The 23,460-nt window shown below is 37.0% G+C and overlaps 1 protein-coding gene across 17 annotated transcripts in view; it reads left to right on the top strand.

Annotated features, from left to right (window-relative positions):
• Positions 1-23,460, top strand: part of NAALADL2 (N-acetylated alpha-linked acidic dipeptidase like 2) — a 441,985-nt gene that overhangs the window by 275,402 nt on the left and 143,123 nt on the right. For all 17 annotated transcript variants that reach the window (XR_014588273.1, XR_014588274.1, XM_083849054.1 and 14 more), the window contains one exon: positions 11,120-11,270. Coding sequence is in view for 15 of the 17 variants with exons in the window: in XM_083849054.1 (XP_083705180.1) it covers positions 11,120-11,270 (151 nt within the window). In the remaining 2 variants the exon portion in view is untranslated. The remainder of the gene's footprint in view (positions 1-11,119; positions 11,271-23,460) is intronic.

Genomic DNA, 23,460 nt, shown 5'->3' with positions numbered 1-23,460 from the left:
TTTTCACCTTTTTGAACAGTTGCAAGCAATGGTAAGTGCAAAGATTACTCCTCACTGCTAATCTGTCACCAGAGAAAAGGAATTAATGGGTGAGAACAGAAATTTCTATTTATGCTGTTTTCACTCCTTGCCTCATTTGCAAAGACGTTGCATGAGAAATTGCTTGTCTGAACTTGGAACCGTTCCCTGTTTTTCTATATATTCCTATGCTGTGCTAAACACCTGGGAATATGCCATCTTCATTTCTGTGTCAGACCATTCATTCATTGCATGGCCTTGCAGCATAACACTGTGTTATGCTTAAAGTTTTTGTCTGGGGGCTTGTTGTTTTGTTGTTGGTTCTGGAAGGTAATGTATGCTTTAAAGGCTTTTACTGAAAGTTCTGTCTCAAGAGAAAACAGTGATGTAACAGCAATTGATTGATCATGGGTTTCACTATTTCTTTTTCATTCTTCTTCTCAGTACAGTAGTCCATGTTTATGCCATTTAGAAGTCAGTTCGGTGGAGTTCTAGGAACTGTAAGTGGTGCTAAATCTTTTCAGTGCATCTATTACAGAGAACTGTATTTGCTTTTAACATAGAAGGTTCTGAAAGACATTTTCTTTCAGTCTTTCCTTACCTTCCTCAAGTAATTGTCAGAGAAAGACAAAACTGACCTAGTCAATCTCTCATATGAATTTACTGTGGCTGCTGTCCGTGACCTAGTTGGGGGGAGGAATGATGGGGAGCAATAGCGTTGCTCGTGTATCTTAACCACCCTTTGTATGACCTTGTTTTTGGTATTGGGGTCTTCCTTTCCTAATCACCACATAAAAAGATATTTATGACAATAACTCAGGCAGATTTTTTTTACGTTTTGTATTTTTCACTCCATTTTTTATGACAAGGCAAGGGCATCATTTTGGATTGATGTTCTGGAACTAATTGTATACTAGTCTTACTGCTTTTTTGTTGTTTTTGGAGGGTTTTGTTTCTAAACCGATGGTGAATGAATGACTGTACTGCTTCGTGATTGCCAAAGTAATACGACTGCCATCCCTGTTCTCATCAAGTACTTCAACCTTGGACCTCCTTCATGTAGCTCTTTCTACTATTTCATTTTGGTGAAATGGGCTATTTAGTTGGTCACAGGAGGAGCCAAAGCTCTGATTTACTGATGTGCTGAATGGAAAGTAGTGAGAAAGAAAGGACCTCGGAAGAGAAAACAAACAAAAACCCCTGCATGTGAAATGTGGACTTTCAGCTGCTCTATCTTTTGTGTATATTTCCTGTAGTTGTGCTTTACTCAAGTTTTACATAACGCAGTACTTTATTACATATTCCACAGGAGACCTTGGTGTTCAATATGAAAGATATATACTCATGATGAGTTCTGTGTAGCATAGTTAGTGAAAAAAGTCTTGTGGAAAATTTTCCATTTGCAGAAATGTCGGGGGGGGGGGGGGGGGGGGGGGAGGAAAGAAAAAAAGGAAACTAGCCTAATTTTGGATTTGGGGGTTTCTAAGGGAGTTTAGGATTAAAGGTTAGTACTGATATTTATAGAGAACTTCTATTGCTAACTTTTTAAATAACTTTTTTGTATTTATGATAAATAAAATAATATGCACTAGGACAGAATCTTTATGATCATGTCTTTTATCGTTCCTGGCTTGTGACTGTTTTTCTAATAAGGAAGATAAATAAGTTCATTTCAATTATTGATTTACTTAAAGGGATGCTAACCAAGTAGTTAAACACTGCTATGAATAAAAGTAAAATATTCATCAACCAATTAATAATCTATAGTTTTCCAAGATTATATAGAGATATGCCTGAGGCTTACCTGTAGCATACTTTATATCATTATTTGTTCCACTTAGAAACAAAATTAAACCAAAATAAATTTAAAAATATGTAACAATTGTTTTTTAAAATGTCTAAGGAGACTGTTACATCATGCTCAAGGCATTTTAATGCCTAAAACCCGATACAGTGTAATGCCCCAGAACATATACTCCATGAGCAGAGAACATGTTTTGCACTTCTGAAGAAATAATGTAGCTTTTCATAGAATCTCCCAGGACAGTAATTGCGAGAATAATAAAATAATTGAAGACTTTTTTTTTTTTTGCAGAGGTCTAACGAAGGCAGTTGTATTTTAACAATCTAGCAGATGCCTTGAGATGCAATTACTGAAGGCAGCAAATGTGCCTTAATTAAAAATCTATGACTGATTGTTATGTGGGTTGTGAGAACATCTGCTAATATCTTGATAGATTCAACGTAACATCCATGCTCACAGAGCTAGCAATGTCTAAATCCTCCTTTTATCTTGGAGATGGTTGATCAGAGAATGACGTGGGCTGTTTGCATTTCAACATTACTAACTTTGAGTACTGGAAAATATATAATTGAGGCACGCCAAGGATATCCCAGATATGGGCTACATCTCTTATACAAGTTGAAAAAGATTGTTGAGAGAATCAAAGATTGCAAGTTTGCGTTGGTGTGTAGTTCAGTACAACAAAATCATAATTTGTGCTTTCTTAAGATTTCTATTTTCCTTTGTGCTGTCAGGTTATCAGTTTTAATGTGACTGTTCTGTGAGAGAGATGCCAACGCACTCAAGGCAGGATACAATCTCACTCTTTTCCAAATGGATAGCAGATGATCTTGAAGAAACACCAGTCGGTGTGAGGGTATTGCACCCACTGCCATCCGCAGTGGCGTTGCTGATGCTCTTTAGGTCGCTCTTGGTTTGGATAAATCACAGAGTATTTTAAGGCCAAAGATAGATACTTTCTCAAAGTATCTATTCCTTGAAGAACAGAAAATTCTCCCAAATGAAATATATAAATTCCTCTTGGTTGGAAGGTAAAGGTTAAATGGACAGGCACCGGTATTTTTTTTGACACATTATATATTTAATAGTCCTTACGTTAGTGACAGGTAGAAATCCCTTAAATTCACCTATTTGCACTTTATTTGTGGTACTGTTTACTCAAGTTGTTAAACTATTACTGCTCATGAACACAACAACTTCAGTCTTGAATTGAACTTCAGCATTCAGTTTGGATCTGAAGAGCTAAAATCCGAGCTGCTACCACACGCACTGGGAGTTCGCTCCTGCCCTCTGTGCTGACGCATAGGGGGACCCTGCTCGTCAGCCCTTTATAAAGCTCCAGGTATTGCGGGCTAATCTGGAGCCCTGGTACACTTAACAGTATGGAGTTAGCGTGTCATTATGGCTATGTTTGGAAGGACAACAGGACGGAAGACGACACCACAAGGTGAGCAAGCTCATTTTCTGACACCCACGTGTTTTTCTGACACGGCGTCCCTTGTCTGACTGCCACAGGGAGGCAGGCCCCACAGCTTCTGGCCCCAGCGGTGCAGGAGCTGGTAGGTTTGAGTGCACCAGTCAGGGAACGCTGCACCCCCAGCGTGAGCGAGACTGGATCATACAGATAATGTGACCAGCAGCCAGAAGCTTCTAGAAGGAGAGTTGGGTCCTGTCAGCTGAGAGGTGTTGGGGTGTGCTGGGTCCTGACAGGGAGGAACCTCCAATGACAGGGGTCTGCCTCACGGCACATCCTCGGCTTGAGCGCTGTGCATTCGGTGCGGAGGAGACTTTATTCACCATAGCAGAGCGCTGCAGTGCTCTGTGGAGCTGGAGGCTGCAGCAGGAAGGGTTTGGTTTTCAGTGCATTCACCTTTTGTGAACGGTGAAAACCCAGTGTGATGGAGTGCAAAGCAAGCGGTGGCCTTCCACCCGTCCTACCCTGAACACACCCCACCCAATAGCTCAGTGGTACCAGTGCAAGAGACCCCAGCTGAACCTTGGTACTGCAGCGTGCAGCCAAGCTGAAGCTAAAAGCCAGCATCACATAAGTCGTTAGGCTCTGTTCCATGTGTGTGGTGTCTCTTTGCTGCCACATTCAAAAATGGTGAGGAGAAACGGCCTGCAGAGACCTGAGGCATCCCTGCAGGGGTGGCTAGGTGCATGAAGTGTTTGCTGTGAAGAGCATGTCCACTAAACTAACAAAAATCATGTCCTCTTTAACAGAGAAAAACCTTCTCTGCTGTCTATGGCCTGGACAAGGTGCAGAGCAGTGGTGTACACTGGTCAGCATGGCTTTCCATAAGCAAAGTGCCCCGTGCAGGGATATAATATTTACAAATTAAGTGTGCGGACTTTACAGCATCCTTCTAGAGGTAGCAGAACAAAAACAAAAGGGAAAAGAAATTGCACACAGTTGTCTCTGGGCTGTGGTTGTATTGGCTGTTTGGTGGATTTGGATTAAAAGTTCTGGAGAACGCATGAAAAATAACCTAGAGTCTAATCAGTTTATTCCCAATGATTTACCAAGATTTTAATTATATGCTTGTGTAATTATGTTTTGTATGACAGATCTTCAGCTCTATTCTCTTTGTAATAGAGTCTAAACATAGCCTAAAATAACTATAAATGTCATCAGAAACAACGGTTTCAGTATGAACAAGGAAAGGCTATTGGCTTTTTGGAGGTCACTCATCTGGACATTCATCCAGACTGTTTCTTCTTTTTAATGTTTACTGAATATTTAATGATACTTATACACACAGTGTTTTTCTACGTGCTTATCTAAAAGTGAGCAGTATTTCGTGAAGATGTAGGAATGCAATAGCAATAGGAAAGCCTTGGCGTTATATGCTCATCAAATAATGAAGCATTTTTTTTCTGGACTGTAAGCAATTCAATTATTTTCTTTCTGGAATAAATTAAGTAAAGCTTATTGAGTCCAATCGGCCCTTGTTTCTAGGGAATTGTAGTTCAATTTCATTTTTAATTAGATTGAATGTTGTGAATTTCTTAGCAGTGGTAAGCAAGATCTGGCAATAAAATATGCACTCAATTTGTATTAAAAGTTCCTAAAATCTAGTGTAGGGAACTGGCAATATATCTGGCTTATGTTTAATCGTCCAAGTACACTATTGTGAAAAATTTATTTTTTAAAAGTGGCTGATGTGTAACTAATTACTTTTCTCTGATAAAACTGTATTGAAGATGAGCAGACAGCAAACAGGAAAAAGTATGGGACAAAACGTTCAGTTCGCTTTAAGCTTAATACCATATTTAAGTCCACATTGTTAAAAATACTGTTGTGCAAGGACTGCAGGATTAAAGCAAACTGCTTTTGGCTTTGGAGATGGTGGGGGGAAAAAAATCTCAAGAGGATTTTCAACTCTGGCTTCTGTCTTAGGGGCTAGTGGACGACAGGCTGAATTGTGATATCAGTGCTTGGGAGCTCTCAATCCACACTGAGATCTGCTAATTTATAGTAGCTCTGTTTTATTCAACACTTTATTCCTTCTCTTCGTGTGAATTGCTCCCATCTTAGCACCAGAGAAACTGCTGTTCTTTGCATGTCTGCTGTGATTCCAAATACTCATTGCCCGTCTTGCTTTTATTTGCTTTCCTTTTTCTTTTGTTTTGTAGTTATATAGCATCTTATCCATGTTCATACAATGTTGATGGACTTCTATGTGAAATTTGGGTGCTCTAATAGTGCCATTCCTTAGACAAGGACAGTTTTGAGCTGAACAGGAAAAACACATTTCTTTCATCATCCCCTTGGAGTCAGCCATTAAACTGGTTATGTCCTCCATCTCATTTACTATCCTAATACACTGCCTTGAGAATGGATCAGCAAAAGCCAAAACTTCATGGGGTGGTATTTTGCCTCTAAATTATTTTCACCATTGCTCCTGGACCTCTGACGGGAAATGTAGCAGCATGATTAAACATGGAGTAGTATTCAAAAATTAAGCTGAAGCTAAAATGGACCTTTGTTACCTTACTTGTTAGAAATACGGAAGTTGGAAGAGTTGTATAAAAATGTAGATGCGTATCCTTTTTTTTTTCTTAGAGTCTTGATTGTGGTACCATTGTATCTTCCAAGTAGCCTGTATTATCGTAGGTAATTGAGAGGACAGTGGCATCTAATTAAATCTGCAGTATGTGAAGTCGTATTTTTCTACTCAAGCAATCTGTTTCAGAAATAGAAATACATTGTCAGTGAGGTCTTCCAACAGTTTAAATGGCCCTTTACCCTTGCTTGGTAATTTTACTTACTGCCAATTAGTAAAATGAGATGGGATTTCTATTCAGAGCCTCATGATTTTAATTGGAACTTCAGTAGAAAAGAATAATTAATAACTTGTAGCCTGTCCAGCTAGTAAAGCTGTGTCTCAGATTAATGAACCACGTCTTCTGCACATTGCTCTATGAATCGAAAAATGCACTAGTTAAAAACTGGTTAGTTATTTCTCTAATTAATGTTGATCATTGCACTGAAATATAATTACAATAGGAGATACAGCTCCTGGTAATATGTAAGAATAAGTTTGATTTTAAACAGAGAGTAGTTTAAACAACTTCGGGAAAAATCGAAGCATGTGTGAGGTTCTTCTGGATGCTTATAAAAAGTTAAAGCCGAGAAATGCTAACCTCCTTTTTTATAAGATACATTTCTCCTCAGTGCTTATTTTGAAGGAACTATTGATTCTTGGAAATGACTCTAAGAGTTATTTGAATATTATACAATTGTACTATTCCAACTATAAACACCATACTCCTAATGTGCACATAATGATGAACTTACTTTAAATTAAAATTAAAATTAATTAAATTAAAATTAAAATTAATATTTTGATCAGTCAGAATTTTGTCATAGATTGAATTGTGACTTTTTTTTCAAAATTCCTCAGAATGTTTTGCCTCCCGCATTTCACATATTTATCATTTCCTGACTGTTAACCTTTGTAAGAAAATCTCTTCCGCTAGAAAACTTTCTCTTCTGTAATACATCACAGGTTCATATATGTTGTTTTTCATATTTGTGTTACTTTCTCTCTTATTCTGAAACATGGTTGTATAGTGTATATGGAAATATGTGAGAACTAAATCAAAGAGGAATCTTACCTGTATGGAATGGATTTATATTGTTTTATTTACTGATACTTTGTAAGCGTTATGTAATGACTGAAAACCTGTAGGCTTGTGTAATACAGCTGAAAGCAGAATTAGATCTAATAAGAAATTGTCAGAGGATTCATCTTGAACATAATGTTGAGGAGAAGTAAAATGTGGCAAAAGGGAACCTATAGTAAAATGAAGAGATCTGTTCCATGTTTTTCCAGCACCAGTTTGCTTTATCGCATGCTGAAAAACTCTAATCAGTGTATATACAAACTGCGAAGTGCACTTGAAAGATGCTGTATTTTAAATTAGCTTTTCCAGATATAGTGGTAGCGCTGCGTCCTTTGAATAAGGGTAGAATTGTCTGTGATGCCAAAGTCAGTTGTTATACGGCATCGTAAGGCAGTATGGCCAGCACTCATCTGCATTATCCTACATAACATGTCCTTTGAAGAAAGACCAGGGTGTTCCGTGGGTCGGTGAACAGGATTTTCACAGCTTTGTTTGTCAAGGTTGGATTTTGTGGTGCCTACTTTGCTACTAAGCAAAGTACTACTTTGTCTACTAAGTTTCTGTAGTCTTTTCCATCAGTCACACTTATGATTTCATACAGCTTTCCCTGTTCCATTAAGGAGTGAGCTCCAACTTTTATTAATGCCTTCTTAGCGTGGTGCATTAGCAGGGTCTGCCTCTCCTCTACTCAGTATCCCATTTTCTGTGAATTTGCGGGAATATGCTGAGATAGCTCGTCATGTGAAACAAGTCTTCTGTGCCAACTAATGAGTTGTTCAGTCATTACTGTCATTCAAGACTCATAAATGGACAAGCATAGAAAGCAGACTAAAGACATACAGGGAAATATTTATGAGGAATGGGGCTGATGTTATACCCTATAAAGCACATTCATTGCAACTTTCTAGGGGAGGGATAAAGGTGGTAAAGAGAACTTTCACCAAAAAACAGAGGAAGACAAACCACTGATACTGCTGATACTGTAAATGTCTGCACATATAACACCATGACTGATTGCAGAGAGCGTTTCACAGAGGTAGAGAGCTGTCAACTAACAGTTGTACAGCAAGGTTCTTGCATAGTTTGGCCTGATTTTGGCACCATTATAATGGGAAGAATTGCTAGTAATGAGGAGCTATTTTCACACGTAGTTGGTTGGTTAGTATAATCCAGTTACCTGCATCATCATCTTTTTTTTTTCCTGATGTATTCCTAATCATCATTAACCATCTTGAGTAAAATAAAGACTTCCAAAATCACTAGCCACTACTTAAAATGAATGTCTTTTCACTGCCTCAAACACATCATCTTTAAAAAGTGATTTAAGGATGCCTTACCAGGTGTATAATTTACAAGGCTGATCCATCCCCAGTAACATGGCAGAGCCTTTGATAAAGCAGCAAGTGTTTCATACTAGATTAAACTGAGTCCAGAACGTTTATGGGGCATTTTAATAAGCTGGATTGAAATAGTTACTTTTTTAACGTGACTCTAAAGCCTTGTATAAAAAGGAGGATTTAAGCAGCCATAGACAACAAAGGGGTTATCCCTGGGCACCAGCGTCTGATTTATCTTCAAGCGTTCTGATGTTTCCATTTTATTCTGAGATGTTTGTAGCTTTGGGAGAGGGAGGAGGCATACAACCAACACTGTCAGGGGCAAATTCTGCTGTTAGTTCTTTCTACAATCTAAAATAATCCTTTGCTTTGAGTAGTTGTATAACAGTTTGCCTGAAAGATTTCATCTACGATCTTTAGCTATGTAAAAAATGCAGCATCTTCAGTTTTTACGGTGTTGACTTATTTAAGATGAAAATGGAAAGAACAGTAAGTGTTTCTTGTTGGCATAGCTGTGGTATCACTGTTGGAAAGTTAAAAAGCAGCAATTATAGCTGAACTCTGAAAGCTGTTTTATAATCTCACATGTACAACAACTTCTCACTAGAGATTGTAGCCATGGCAACATTGGTTGCTGCATTTTGTGAATAACTGTAGTTACCTTCTCTGAGTGAAAAAGGAATTCAACAGTGATTTTTATTAACTACAAAGTTTAAAAAGACATATATTTAACTGCATAAGTTTTTTCCTATTTTCTGTGCTATTAAAGTAAGACTAGAGATGCATAAAAGGATGATGGATATGGATACTTGAAAGGAAAAGGCAATTGATATTTTCAATCCTGACCATTGTATCATTTAACTACAATGCATTTTCCTCCTCTTGTTGTGTCCCTACCCTTTTTAATGCGCTATCAAATTCTGGCTGAATATCTGAACGTGAAGGGGGAACAGCACGATACAATAAACTGACCTACCATTTTGGAAAATCGTAAAGCATTTAATACGTTTTTAACCTTTTAAAAAATCTCTGCTAATTGCATTCTCTCTTTGCACACTTGCATTTATCTCAACAGGGTTCTCTCAAAGTGACTATCCCTTTTCATCTAGGCATTGTTTATTTAAATAAAATACATAGGATTATGCAAGATTCACCAGTTCACTTGTGTGTGTTTATCTGAATTCAGGCTTATAGTGTGGAAGTCTTGGCTAATTGCAGTATTAGATATGTTTCCTTAGAGATGACAAAAAGCAGGCTGCTACTTTTATGCATTTTTTGTCTCAACTTTCAAGAAAAGCAGAACTCAACATGAAATGCTTTTGAGGCTTAAACCAAATGCTATATATTCATGTAATTTGCATACTTGTAAAGCCAAAAATAGCTATGCATAAACATTTCTTAAAATCTATAGCTAGGAGATAAATTGAATATATATATATATACACACACACACACGCATTCAGGAAAAAAAAAAAAAGAACAGTCTAAAAGAAGGAGAGGCAATTGAATTGGGAAATGGAGGTATAGTAACAAGAGCTCACGTTCCTACAGAATCTGAGCTGTGTAGTTCGGAAACACACTTGCAGTCATTCCTCAGGCTTCATGGTAGCCGTTTGGAAAGTCATCAGTAGAGCATAGTGAATAGTAAGATAATCCTTAAAAGCCAGCATTACCTCTGTCTGAGGAATTAATGTAGTTCTGTGCCATTGTTGTAGTCTTCAGTCAATTCCAAATATGCAGAGCATTACAGAGAGCATTCCTTTTGTATCATGGGGATATTTGCCACATTACAATTCAGTTTCATCTGATTCAGAATAAAATCCTTTTATTTTTCAGTTCCCTATGAAAGGGAAAGCCTGAGTTGTTTTCAGTCAAAATTGATCTATAGGCTGCTGCAAGCTTTGGTGCTTGGATGCTTTTGTCCTTGACTTTGGCAAAGTTTGACTGGTTTGCTGCACCAGATCTACAGATTTTCAGAAAGGCTAATTACCATTACCAACTCAAGCTGTGATGTTCTAATGAAACAGAATAAAAGGTCTGTCTGACAGGAGGCAGACTCCAAGGTTTGGGTAAGCTAGACTATTTCATTTTTTTTAATGGCCTGTAAACTCCTTGTGTTTTCTCTTTTTGTTGGAGAGAGACTGTGTCCAGAAATCCTATACAAGACTGATGTCAATGTCCTTGAAGAAGTAAACTAACCAGGAATGTCATACTTCTAGTAGTATGGAAAATTTGGAAGAGTTATTCAGGATGTGTTAAAGAGATTAGTTTGAACACTGGGACGTTTTCAAGATTATATTTATATCACATGAAAGTATATCAGGATTGTAAGCCTAAGCAAATGTCCAAGGATTAGGGAGAAAGATGTCTCCACTCGTATCTCTTTGTGTAGCTAGCCTAGTCCTGGCCAATACCTCACCTGAATTTAATCTCTAGTACACCAACCTTGTCTGACAGTATCACCATAAAAGAGGTAAGGATGCAAATCAGTTGCAAATCTCAAATGCAATTGTTAGTGCTGTGTTTCCTCAACATGCTACACGTCATTTATAAGTAGGAGTTATTTGTGTTATTAGGCTTTGAAATTATCTTTTGGCATGACCTGGGAAAGATGACCGTGATTCAGTCTTTGTTGGGTTTTGATTTTTTTCGAGGGGTATCTGATTTATTTATATCATAAGCAGTTTGGAACTGGACTGAATCTCTTTGTCTAGAGCATCTAGAGTGAGAGCCTGATGCATGATAAAGCCCCTATCTCAACAGTAATGAAAACAATAATGTGTTCTGACATTTTTTCCTAAAAGCCGCTAATGTTGTTTTATTCCCTCAGCTTTCTTTGTTAGAAGACGCAGGATTTGGTGGTGTTCTTCTTTACGTTGATCCTTGTGATTTACCAAAGACTACAGATCTTGCTGATAAAGCTTTTATGGTTTCCTTGAACAGTGGAGGAGATCCATCAACACCTGGCTATGCCAGTATTGGTAAGTACTGTATAAGGCATATTCAGTCAATGGACATTTTAATTCTGCACAGATCATAAGCATGGGAGTTATAACACTAGATCAAATCCTGCCAGAACTGGAGACCCAGAGTAAGGGAGCGCTGTGTAATGCAGCACAGCTCAAATGGTAGAATCCAGTCTCAGAAGTCCTTTACTCCAAATTCTTGGCGCAAAGTCTGTTTTCTAAGTAATTTATTGTGTTGCTATATGTATTTGTGTTTCCACACAGTATGCCATTACTCCTGCCTGCTTATTCTTACCCCCATGAAAAAAAGAGCTGTGGGTTACTAATGGTAATACTGGTGGTTTCTGAGCAGGTTCCGTTGGACGTGTTCTGAAAGAACACTGGAAGAAGTATTCTTCCCTTCATTTTGTCTTACTCTTTCATGGTATTGGTAATGGAAACTTCTGGTCAATAGGTGCAAGAGCAATATAAAATGAAATGTGTATTTGAAAAGATTTAAGACCGATGTTTATAATATATTTGTGCCATTACCACCTTGAGAAGTTATGTTGTTGTCTCACTTCTGCCTGGACTCAGTTATCAGTTCTGTTAATTATTTTCATCTAAATAAATGTACTTTTGAATTATGCAAAAAATAAACTGATTTTTAAGAATTAATATAGTTGTTTTTTAACTGTTCAAGGGTGGAGGTTTTTGTTTGATTTTTTTTTAAGCAATACTAACAATAAAGAGGCCACCTATTTGACTTGTATGCTCTGCTCTAATTTCCATTCTAGCAGTTTAGTGGATGTGTGTTCTGCCTGTCTGCTACCTTTTCAGCTTTACAGCCTTTTTTACTATCTAACTATTTGGAAATGTATTAAGCGGCAGTCTGAGTTTGTGACAAGGCTTCATCAAGAATATTTGGTCCAGTTACTAGCTCAGACATCTAAAGTCTGACCTGAATTGGCACTAAATCAGCTGAGGCAACGCTGAGATACTTCATGACTAGAATGGCAGAAAATAGAAATATTTTCCTGGTTGTCAAAGAAGGGTGTTAGCTATTCACAGCATGAATGCCTTGACAGCTCAGTGGGAAAGAAATTGCACATTTTCTCAGTGTCTCTGTGTACCTGACCCAGTGTTCTTAAAAGTGCCCTGGGAGCTACAGAGGTAAATATAACACTCTTCAAGCTTTATTCTTGCTCATTTCATGGAGCTATTTGAAAAACAGTTTGTTGTTTATCTGTCTGGCTGACTCCTTAATGTTTTATTTACCCTACATGAAAAGAAAAAGCTAATTAAAACATATACACCAACATGAAGATGCCACTTGTGTCTAAACATTATGCATTGGTTTGTTGTCAGTAAATGATCTCATTGACTGCATGAATTCCAGTCTCTAGTTTGAGAAAAAGAGGCTTGATTACATGGAAAATGGTGATATCTGTATAAGTGCATTAACGGTTTTCACTAGAATCGTTAGCATGGCTTATCTGTGATTTTAAATCTCTGATCACCATTCATAAGCAGGAATAGGCTATCATGTTCCTAAAATCATTTATGTTTTGGTCATTGAATGCAATGATGTGCTGGAAAAAGCTCAAAGGAACACTTGGGGAAACTTTTTTTTTCTTTTTTTTTTTTTTTACTGTTTGGTCACTGGAAGGTAGATCAGATGGAAGTAATTTCTGTGTTTCTGATGGTGGTTTTTCTTCTCTGGGGACACTGAATAAATTTGGTTAGAGGTAACTTACGCCTGGGACAAATACAAGGAAGCGTGGAGCACAGACTTTTGCCTGAGGGATGTGATTGCATATAAGGTAGTTAAACAGACAACATGTAATGTAAAAGTGCCAGATACCCAGGGTTACCCATATCACTTTGATTCACAGACTGTAACATGCACTACAAGAGATTTTATTGGAATCTCCTGCTTAAGTTATTGGCACATCTTTGGTACCATCTGCACTTCACACATTGCCAAAATAACTGTTACTATTACAATCTTGGGGACTGCTCTAACACCATTCTCCCTTTTACAAGGAAGTGCCTAGTGATATAAGCAATCCCAAGGTAGTGGTTGAGATAATCTTTGTGATAATCATCAGTTTTCTAAATAATGATAGTAAATAAACAGTTTGTATTAGGTGAATAAAATGTATGAGACATGTATTTCCATGGTGCTGCTTTCTGATTCTCAAATTCTTTTAGTCTGAAAACAAATCTCTCTGTGGCTTCAGAATATTGGAGTACTTCAGACATTTTCCTAGAAAAAAAAAAAAGAAAAAAAAAAACTTCTTTGGGAAATGTTAAAGCTTAGAGATCTCTTCTCAAAGTTGAGAACATTTTAAAATGGGGTTTATGTTATAATTCAGAGAGGACTTTAGAGCTTTCATCATTTAGTTCAAATCTTCTGTTTTGTGAAGATAAAATGCTGTGCTTCTCTGTATGAATTATTTTAGAAGGTACAGAAATAGCTTGAGGGTGGGTTTGGATTCCTACTATCTATGAGTGGAATGATTTTTGATCTCTGTTTAATAAACAGAAAACAGTACTGATGTGAAAAGGAAAGTTAAACGTGCTTATGTAAAAGATTTTGCAGCCTTATTTGATAATTTGATTTTTCTGCTCTTAAGACTCTCCCCATCCTATGTCATATCAAACCTAAAACAATCCCATGAGCATTTGTTTGCATCATTTTCTCTTCCTGATTCTGATTTCTCAAGATTTGGATCTGCCCTTGCTAGAAATCTTTCTTCTGTTTTGCTGCTTTTGAAATGAAACTGATCAAGTAGTTGAGACTCAAGGAATTAAGGATATGCGACTAAGAAGCTTGAGAGGGTGGTAGGAGACTCAAGTGGCAAAAAGTATCCAGAAAACAAAGTTTAGAACAGCGTAAAGCTTGTGTGACTTCCCCCACTTACTTTTTTTTTTTTTTTTTCCCATTTTGGCTTCCTGAATGTTGCACTTGCTTTCACCTACCTTTGTACGGCAGAGATGCATTAACTTTCTTCCTTTCTATATTTCAGAGCCATTTTAAGTCAAACAAGTTTCCACACAGAAAATAGCTTGGTAAACAAAAATATGCATAGATCGTATGTAAAGAGAAAAGTGTCATTGCAATGAGCTTTGAGCCCTGTCCCTGAGATAAGGTGCCTCAGAATAGGAACTGTATCTGTGCCATTGTGGAATAGAAATTATTTCAGGTAAAATTCAGACAGCATCATAGAAAATGCTGTGACCTTAAAAATGTTGAAATCTAACATCTCTGAAATATAATCTTCTGCTATCAACTGGTGTTTCAAGTGTGATGTTGTTTTTAGAGAATTGCTAAGCAGAGGTTGTAACAGGAAGGCAAAGTGGTATTTTTAAAAATTGTCGTTTGGTAGTAGTCCATGCTTCAGGTCACCATGAGCAGCTAGTCGTGTGAGCAATAATACAGGGATTGGGTTAAAAAAAATGATACTGCTAAAATTGTGAATAGTGAACCTCACATTCGGGCAGGGAAACTGACACCAGCGTTAGTCAAACTTTGCCAAAAGGGTTTGACTTCAGAGGAGGGGACAAGGAATCAGCAGAGTTTTGGTCCCATACTTCTGAACGCTGCTGGGCCTTGACGGATCTTGTGCTTAAAGAGAGTCTGAGTAGTTCTCAGACTAACCTTTATTATTAAACTTTACTACTGTAATGTAGAAATGGAAATGGCCTTGGAAATCTTTTTTTTCTTTTCTCCAAAATTTGTATTTACTTTCTGCTAGTGATGTTGGATGAATGGCGTGTGAAGCTAACGGTACAAAATGGCAGTCTGTATTCAGAGAATTAAGGATTCTGGGTTTGTTCTAGGCCAGACTGAAGCTGGGGAGAAGCAGCTGGGGAGAAAGTAAGAAAGAAAGAAAGTGAAAGAAAGCTGGGGAGAAAGTAAGTGCCCCATATTTAAATTAAGGGATGTGTGTTTGTGTGTTGATGTGTATTCTTGATCATTTCATTTTGTGACATATTTTTGCTGGTTGTCATCACCCCCCTACGCTTTATCATTACCAACTCCACTGCTCTATCAGATACACTGTGTTATTTTCTGCATGAAAAAAAAAATCCGTGTTGGTGCAATATTGAGGTAAATCCTTAAGAAATGCTGAGTCTTGAATAGTGACCATAGTAAGTAACAATTTCAGCAGATTTTCCATATCTCCAAAACTAAGCATTCAAAAGGTACTCGAATCCAGAACCTGCCTCTTGAGATCTGGAAGGATAGAACAAAACAACTAAATTTGTATTTAAATACCAAATTACATGGTCTGAATTTTGGTGGGGTTTGTTTTTGTTGTTGTTTTCTCCCTAGCTTTCAATTTGGGCTCCGTGTACTTAAAAACTGAGAAAATTAGTTGGCCATCAAGATGTTTTAGGCTCCCAGGTTTGAAGGTGTGGACCTGTGTATTGTATACCCAGTTATCATTTTATCTTCTATTGAAGCTGCCTGTAATTTTAGCTTGGAGGAGGAAAAAAAAAATAATTGAAAATGCAGTGATCTTATCAATTAAAGTATTGGTAGGGACGGGGAGAAATGACTGCCAATGGCTGCAGTAGCTTGCTGGTAATATTTGCATCTTCAGACTCTTGCAAATGCTGAGCGATATGGTAATAACTCGTCTCAATTTCAAACAATTTTTTTTTTTAAAAAGTGAATTTAAGTAGTGGAATGTGCAAGTGGTAAACATCAAATTGCTTAAAAACAAACAAACAAACAACAGTTTCTTTAATGCAAAATTAGTTAAGAGGAAAACATACAGGCTAAAGACTGACGCCTCTTCTATCAGAATACATAAATCTAGTTTTCCATCCAGACTATCATCAGGATTGTGGGGCTTTTTTTAAAACTTAAGTTGGAGAAGACTCCACAGTATTTCTGACATTTCAGACAGTTTCAAACTACTGAACAGCCTTGACTCCCTACAGAATGTTTTCAAGCAAAGCCACTATGTCGCTCGTCCAACAAAAATAGCATTTTAAATGGTGTCCAGATTAAATTTTTGAAGCTCCACAACTCAAAAAGGAGATTAGCATATTTAAATCTCTTGTGCAATCATGATTAAAAATAATCCTTTCATATCTTGACTGACAGCTAGCACATCATATTTCAGCTCAACATAATTTTGTGCAAGCAAGCTATTACTTTTAGTATAAGCTTGTGAAACAGCCGACAGTGCTGTATAGCAGTAAGTCTACCCTGGTGGATTGGAATCTGCTATGACAAAAGCACGTGTCTGCAGAATCTAGCTGAAATCAGTTGTCTTTCCATGGGTTGGGAATCTGGGATGGGGCCTGGTTTTGCATCATCTAGGGGGGAATAGTGTGTGTGTGTGTGTTGAGAGGGCTCCCTTGCACTCCCATATGCAGCTTCCAGTTGTACGTGGGAGTGGTGTTAAGGAGGTGATATCCACGATAGGGTATTGAGGAAATATTTTACTAAATTTGTGTGTATGGATAAGGAAAGGAATTACTTTTTTTTGCAAAGGTGGAGGGATGAACAGTTGTTCATTTGCTCATGTAGCGGTATATAATGGTATATTTTAAGAACCAGCTTAGCTCAGAACTGACTGTCAGCTAGAGGCCAATTTTATGGACCACTTGTTCTGTAGCCACTCATTAGCTACTTAACTCCCCTCTCTGTGCATTATTCTGCTTTCCCCTAATGCTCTTTCACAGCCTTTTCCAGTGACTTCATTGTGTTTTGGGTGGGGGTAGTTTGCTGTCAGGACCTGGTAGAATTTAGGTTAGGCATTCTTTCATCCAGCAGTGCCTAGCTAATGGGCAGGAAATTTTATCAGTATTTGCACATGAAATTTGTATTTATAGCAAAAACAAAAAAAAACAGAAGCACAGAGAGAGCAAAACAATACACTTTTTTTCTTCTTAACTGTAGTCTATAAACACGTACTTGTGCACTGCAACTGAAACACATCTCAAGTTCAGGATGACACCTCCCCACGGCAAGCAAGCAGCAGTGGTGTTGCTGGTGTTTTGGGGTCCAGAAAGGGCCTTCTTTCTGCAGGCTCCAGAACTTCAGTTCTGCAGCAGGGGAACTGGAGAGAGAAAAGTTACAGAAATCTAACATGCGCTTCAGCTCATTCTTACTTTCTCCAAGATGTCTATGTATGAAACTTAAGCCTGGCAATAGTAAATCTACCTCAGTGTCTTAGGCCTATTTTTCCCTTTTACTAATAGTTGAGTCGCATTACCGCTATTGTCACGTTTCAAATGATGTATTATATATTCTGAAAAATGATACTTGTCGATATTTAAAAACGTCTCTCTCAATATCAGGAAGGTTAGATTCAAAACTGGCTGGTAATTTTTCCATGAAGAGTTAAATTTGCTTAAAAGAAATTTTGGGAGGCAGAATGTATTTGCGAATTCAAGCTGAATTTATTATTTAGTTTTGTATGCAGAAAGGGGGATTTTAAAAGCCATTCTTTTCCCTTTTGAAAGTTAAAAAATAATAATAATAACTTTTACCTCCTAGTAAGTTTAAAAGTTGATGAAGTATTGAAGAGAGAAAAGGTTTCAGTGATAGCATTTTTATTTTGTGTGAAGTGCAAGTGTTGCAGAATGAACCAAAGTGTATGTGTGATTTTCTTCAGTGCTAAAAATGCTGACATTTCAGTTTTGGTTGAATGTAGATCAGTGCATTTTGCTATGTTTTTAATTATTTATTTCACTCATTAACCTGAAAAATAATTTCTGCATTGTATTCTGTTAGGTCCAATATTATTATTTTATTTTATTTTATTTTTGAATTTACCCAAATCAATTTATTTTTGTTTCAACAAGAACATTTTGAATATAATGGGTCCAATTCATTGTTACTTATACCTTTTTCCTAATGTATATGTACAAAGCAAATAAAAGTATGGGATTTGGGGATGACTATATTTTACTCACGTATTTTGAAGATAATGTCTCAGAGTATATGGCAGGCATTTGTGGTAGGTGATACTATTTATAAATGCTGCTGTAATTGCCAGAAATACAACTGTTTCGAAATAAAATGCAGTCTGTAATCAGATTCAAGAAATAATTTTAACCATGTAGAAGCTAAAGGGAAAAATGTCAGAACTAGAGTGGCCATAAAGCAGTTTAGTAGCTCTCCTAGGAAGGTACCATAGATAATAGATATATATGTACAGATAAAGGAGTTACATTTGCTAATAAAGGTTAGTTAATAGTAGCTATATATGCACAGATAAAGGAACGACATTTTCTAATAAAGGTTAGTTAACTTTGCGATATATTAATGTTTGTATGTAACATAATGGTATTTTATCCTCCTAGCACTCCTGTGCACAAGTTGAGATATTACAAAGTAGCTCTTACATATTGCAATGGTAACACCTGCAAGTGCACCTGCATAGTATCAAGAGCACCATAAAGTCAGCTGGCTGATTGTTTAAGCAATTGAAGATGCAATTAGTTTTATAATTGAAATTTTGCTAGTGGAGTTTGAATACTGCAAGCCAGAATAAACCAAACCATCTTTAATTCAACATGATCTCGGTTCCAGCCCACTGCTAACCATATTCAGCATCTGCATTAAAAAGATAATAGTACCTCTTTCTACTTTGAGACAGGTAGAAACTCCCCCTGAAGAAAAACTAATCATCATGAAATGGAGATGTGGAAAATTCTTCTTCATTTCATAAATGTGCACTATCCATATTGTGTAGTATTGTTCTGCAGAGTGGTAAAAGACAAAAGTAACTCATCACAACTTGGTTTTGGCCAATTTTCAGAAACATTTTGCTTGCACTTTTTCACAGATTTTTCAGACTTGCACTGAGAGGGAGAAAAATGGTCTACCCAGGGGGACTGAGAAGAGGTCCCTTTGCCAAGCTGCTTTCCAGCCAGTCAGCCTCCAGCACGTACTGCTGCACGGGCTTATTCCTCCTCCGTGCAGGACTTCACATTTCTCTTTGTTGAACTTTATGAGTTTCTGGCCACTCATTTCTCCATGTTATCGAGGTCCCTCTGAATGGCAGCACAGACATCTGGTCCATCAGCTGCTACTCCTCCAAGTTTTGTGTTTTTTCAAACTTGTTGGCCTTATTGTAGACGGCTATCAGGTTGGTCAGACATGATCTCCCCTTTGCAACTCCATGCATACCACTCCCAATCACCTTCTTGTCCTTCAGATGTTTGGAAATGGTTTATATGATTATTTGCTCCATCGCCTTCCCAGGGATTAACATAAAGCTAATCCCAGATCCTCCTTGTTGAAGACAGAAGTGATACTTGCTTTCTTCAAGTCCTCATGAACCCCTTCGCATTGCCTCACAACGACATGAATCCTTTGTCACCTGGCGGTCCCAGCCCATCAGGGCCTACCCTGATGGGTGAATTTACATCTACTGTACCTAGTGCTCTCTTAAGTGGTTTTCTCCCTCAGCTAGGCTTCTAAATATCACAAGCTAAATATCTTCCTTGTCTTTGCAGCTGGATACAGAATAGTGGTAGATAATGGTAGAATGGTATTTTCTATGGCAGCTTTACAAAATGCATTTGGAGCAGTCAAATGGGGCATCGCGTCCGGTGATGTCCCATGGATAATAGGAGCTTCCCCTCTACTTCATATACTGTTGCTGTTAGAATGTTGCAAGACTTTTATGTAAGAGACAGCATCTCTTTTGATGCAAAACCGTTCTCTCCCCTACCAAAACAATTCAAAATTCTCTGATGATAGTTTTGAGAAAGCGTGGAGCTTCATTTTGGGCAAGGAGCAGCACTGAAAGAAATGTTTGGGGATAGAGATGGCCAGATGCGAGCTGTGCGGTACAAGAAAATTTCATAAATGTGGGAGGAAGTCTGTGACAAATGTGTTACACAAGGAGCTCATCGGGGACATGTCAGTGAAAGAGATAATCACAGATTACAGAACTTCTTTCTTCAGTGCTTTTGGAGTAGTCCTGTATGCAGTGGTGCCAGAGAGTATTTGCTGTGTGATGGGTAGTGCCAGAATGAGGAACAGTCAGTTTGTTGCCAGATGCTTTTGTTATCTGACACGTTTTTCATGTGCAAAACGAAGCTACAAGAATGATTTGAATAAACATTTAAAACTTTCATAACTGTTTCAATTCCAATTAGGACAAGTATGTGCACAAAATGTGTGCAACTTCCTATACTTGCTACATATTAATTTTACATAGCTGACAGGTGGGTCTATTGAGTTAGTGAAAAAAGAGTGAAGCCTCTTAGGATATTTGAAACCTTGTTGAACTCATAGATGTTTTAGAATATTAATATAAGTGATTAGCATATTTATTCATAATGGCGTGCTATAGGGACCACCCTTTACAAAATACGTAATGAACAAATGCCTGTGCTATCTACTTGGGAGGTAATTTTTTCTTACAGCAGATGTCAGCTAAAGCTGACACGTGGTGACAATCTATTCCTATTTGGTATAATGCTCGTAACAAGGAGACTAATTTTAGAACAGCTGGCCTACTCATGTTTTAAAGTGCTTAGGTTCTTTTCCTGATTTCCAGAATCAGCAGTCTTTCAACTTGTCCACTGTGCAATTCCTGCCAACCCTAGTTTAATGCAGGACTGCTAGGGACTTTCATCAATATTTCACATACTCTGATAGAACTGAACCACATGTTAAGCCTTTAGCATTTAAAACTTGGACAGTAGTAATTTTTGCATTGTGTAAAATCTGTTGTATTTTTCATAGCAGTAAATACAGAATAAGGGTGAGGTAAAGCTTAAGAGCTTGTTCCCTTGTCAGCTACCTCTGCTTCTTCCCAAAATTGCTGTATTAAATGTGATTTTGAGTTGTGCTGGCAAGAGGCAAAATATTCCTCTGGGCAGTGATATGTGCTACTAATCCATTGAAAAAACAGCTACATCACCCGGCATGGAATATCTTGTGGAATGTTTTTAAATTTCCCCAGAATGAGAAATTGTAGGGTTTGAGAAGACAGTATGAGTGGAGTATTTCTTGAGTTAAAATGAAGTGATTCGAGTCTAAGGAGAGTTGTACAAAGGTTATATAGATAATTTCTTAAGACTATTTTTAGCTTTTTTTGCAAACATAGAAATGCAACTTGACTGCTATATAATTAAAAAGCATAATAATCCCAAAACAGAATGCATAAGAGGAAAACCTTTGCAGATTTTAAGTAGGTTTCATAATTTTGGGGAATTAAAAAAGCTTTCTTATTTATTTTTAATAGTAGAACATATCAAAGCATGGAAAAGAAGCATGTTTAAAACACAAGCAGGAGGAACAGTCTTAAGCTGGTCAATGTTTTCTAGAAGTAATAGCTTCAGTTTTATTTTTTGAGTTTATGGCAATTTCATCTTGTGAGATGAAATGCATTTTTGTTTTGAGAGTTTGGATCTATCCTTTGGTTTATACAATGGACCAATAATTCTGAACTCTGAAACCCTGATTTAGAAATCAGGGCTTTAAGATAGGGTTTAGTTACACCCTTCATTGGCTTTGTAAAATGAAAAGTTGCTTTTCAAATCCTATAATAGAGACACAAATCCTAAAGCAGATGTAGAAATACTGCAAGAGATTTACAAATCGTAACATAAATCTTAATAAAGTAATTTTCAGCCATACAAATCTATACTTATTTCTAAGTCAAAAGCTCCGTGATTCTTGCAGAGCCCATTCTGGAATTTTAATGTCTGTTGTGTTTTGGTCGTGTTCTTTATGACTTATTCCTACAAAACTTACATTTATTAAAATCTTTCTTTGTCTCAGTTTCTTCTTCAACTTCATAGAATAAAAACAATTGGAAAACATTTTTCTCTCAACAGAGAAGTTGCTATTCATTGAAACTGTTACAGATTTTTTATACTCCCTTTGCTAAACTTCACTCTCTCAAAACTCTGCAAAAGAGAAATTAAAATAGAAATAGATGGGAAAGCAAAAGAATTTCATCTGTCCAGTAACCAAGAGTCTTGCCATCTTAGTCATTAATGCTTCTGAAAGTTTCATCATTGCATTTGCATTTGTTTACTGGATGATACTGGAAGCAAACTATTATTTTTGTTTATGCAGATATAATTTCATTATTCTTTGAAGTTTCGCATGATGCGTTTCAGTTTGTCGTTATTCAACAATGACTAAAAGGAAGCATTGTGATATTAAGCGGTTATAGAGATGAATAAATAATAATTATGGAAGACTGATTTTTGGAAAGTCAGCAAACTGCTGATTATTGTAATATTCTGATTGCTTGAAGGACTCTTCAGGGTACAGGTTTGCATGTTAAGCAAGGATCAAAATAAGGATAATATATAGAAAGTCAAGTATATTAAAAATCATCAATGAAGAATGAAACTCTTATAATTTATTGTTTCCTTAAAAAAACAACACTTTAAATGGTTGACTGATACTCTGAGTAGCAAATTGATGATAAGCCATCGATCCTGGCTTATATATCTAGGAAGTTATGGAAGTAAATAAATAAATATAAATGTAATTTTGAACAATTATTGACATGTTAATATCATTCTTCTGTCAAAATAGAAAAGTGCCTTGTTATTGGCTGTCACATGTTTAAAGGAGAAATATTGAGATTTCAGAATTTGTGAACAGAAGAAAGGGATTTTTACTATTGTTTTACGAGTTCATCTGAGAGATGTGCAGAGAGAGGGATTTTTTCTACCCACCCAACAGGTCAGTCAAAGACACTGATTAAAGGAGTCATTTTTTTTTTGTCCCTTGGAATATGCTACTTCTCTTTTGCACTCATGGATTTGCTGCATGGATTTAGAGATTATGAAACTGGAAAAAGAAGACAATTGATACACTAGGTGATGTATTGATTTGACCCTTTGGTGTTTTTGTGAAAAAAATAATTTTAGAACACAATAGCAAACTACCCTGCCCCGTATCTTAAAAGCTTTAAAATATTTGATGTTTACAAGAAAAAAAAAAAAAGGTAAAATGAAAGTGGATATTAGTTAGACCTTAACATCTGGCATCTCCAAAGTTACATCATGACATAATTATTAGGGTAACAGGAATGGTATGGGAAAGGACATAAACATAAAATGGTGGATTTCTCAAAATCATTTCTTTCCTGTGACTGTTTTTTTTTTTTTTTAGACGACTGCTGTCAGGGTATTACTAGGAGATTAGCAGCTTTTAATGAAAGTGATGATCTTTAATCCATTTCCCACCTGTCCATTATTTGACCTGATCTTTTGA

The sequence above is a fragment of the Anser anser genome, assembly GCF_964211835.1.
Source record: "Anser anser genome assembly, chromosome: 9".
NCBI classification, from domain to species: domain Eukaryota; kingdom Metazoa; phylum Chordata; class Aves; order Anseriformes; family Anatidae; genus Anser; species Anser anser.
The sequence above is the reverse complement of the archived record's forward strand: the minus strand, read 5'-3'. Positions and strand labels throughout refer to the sequence as shown.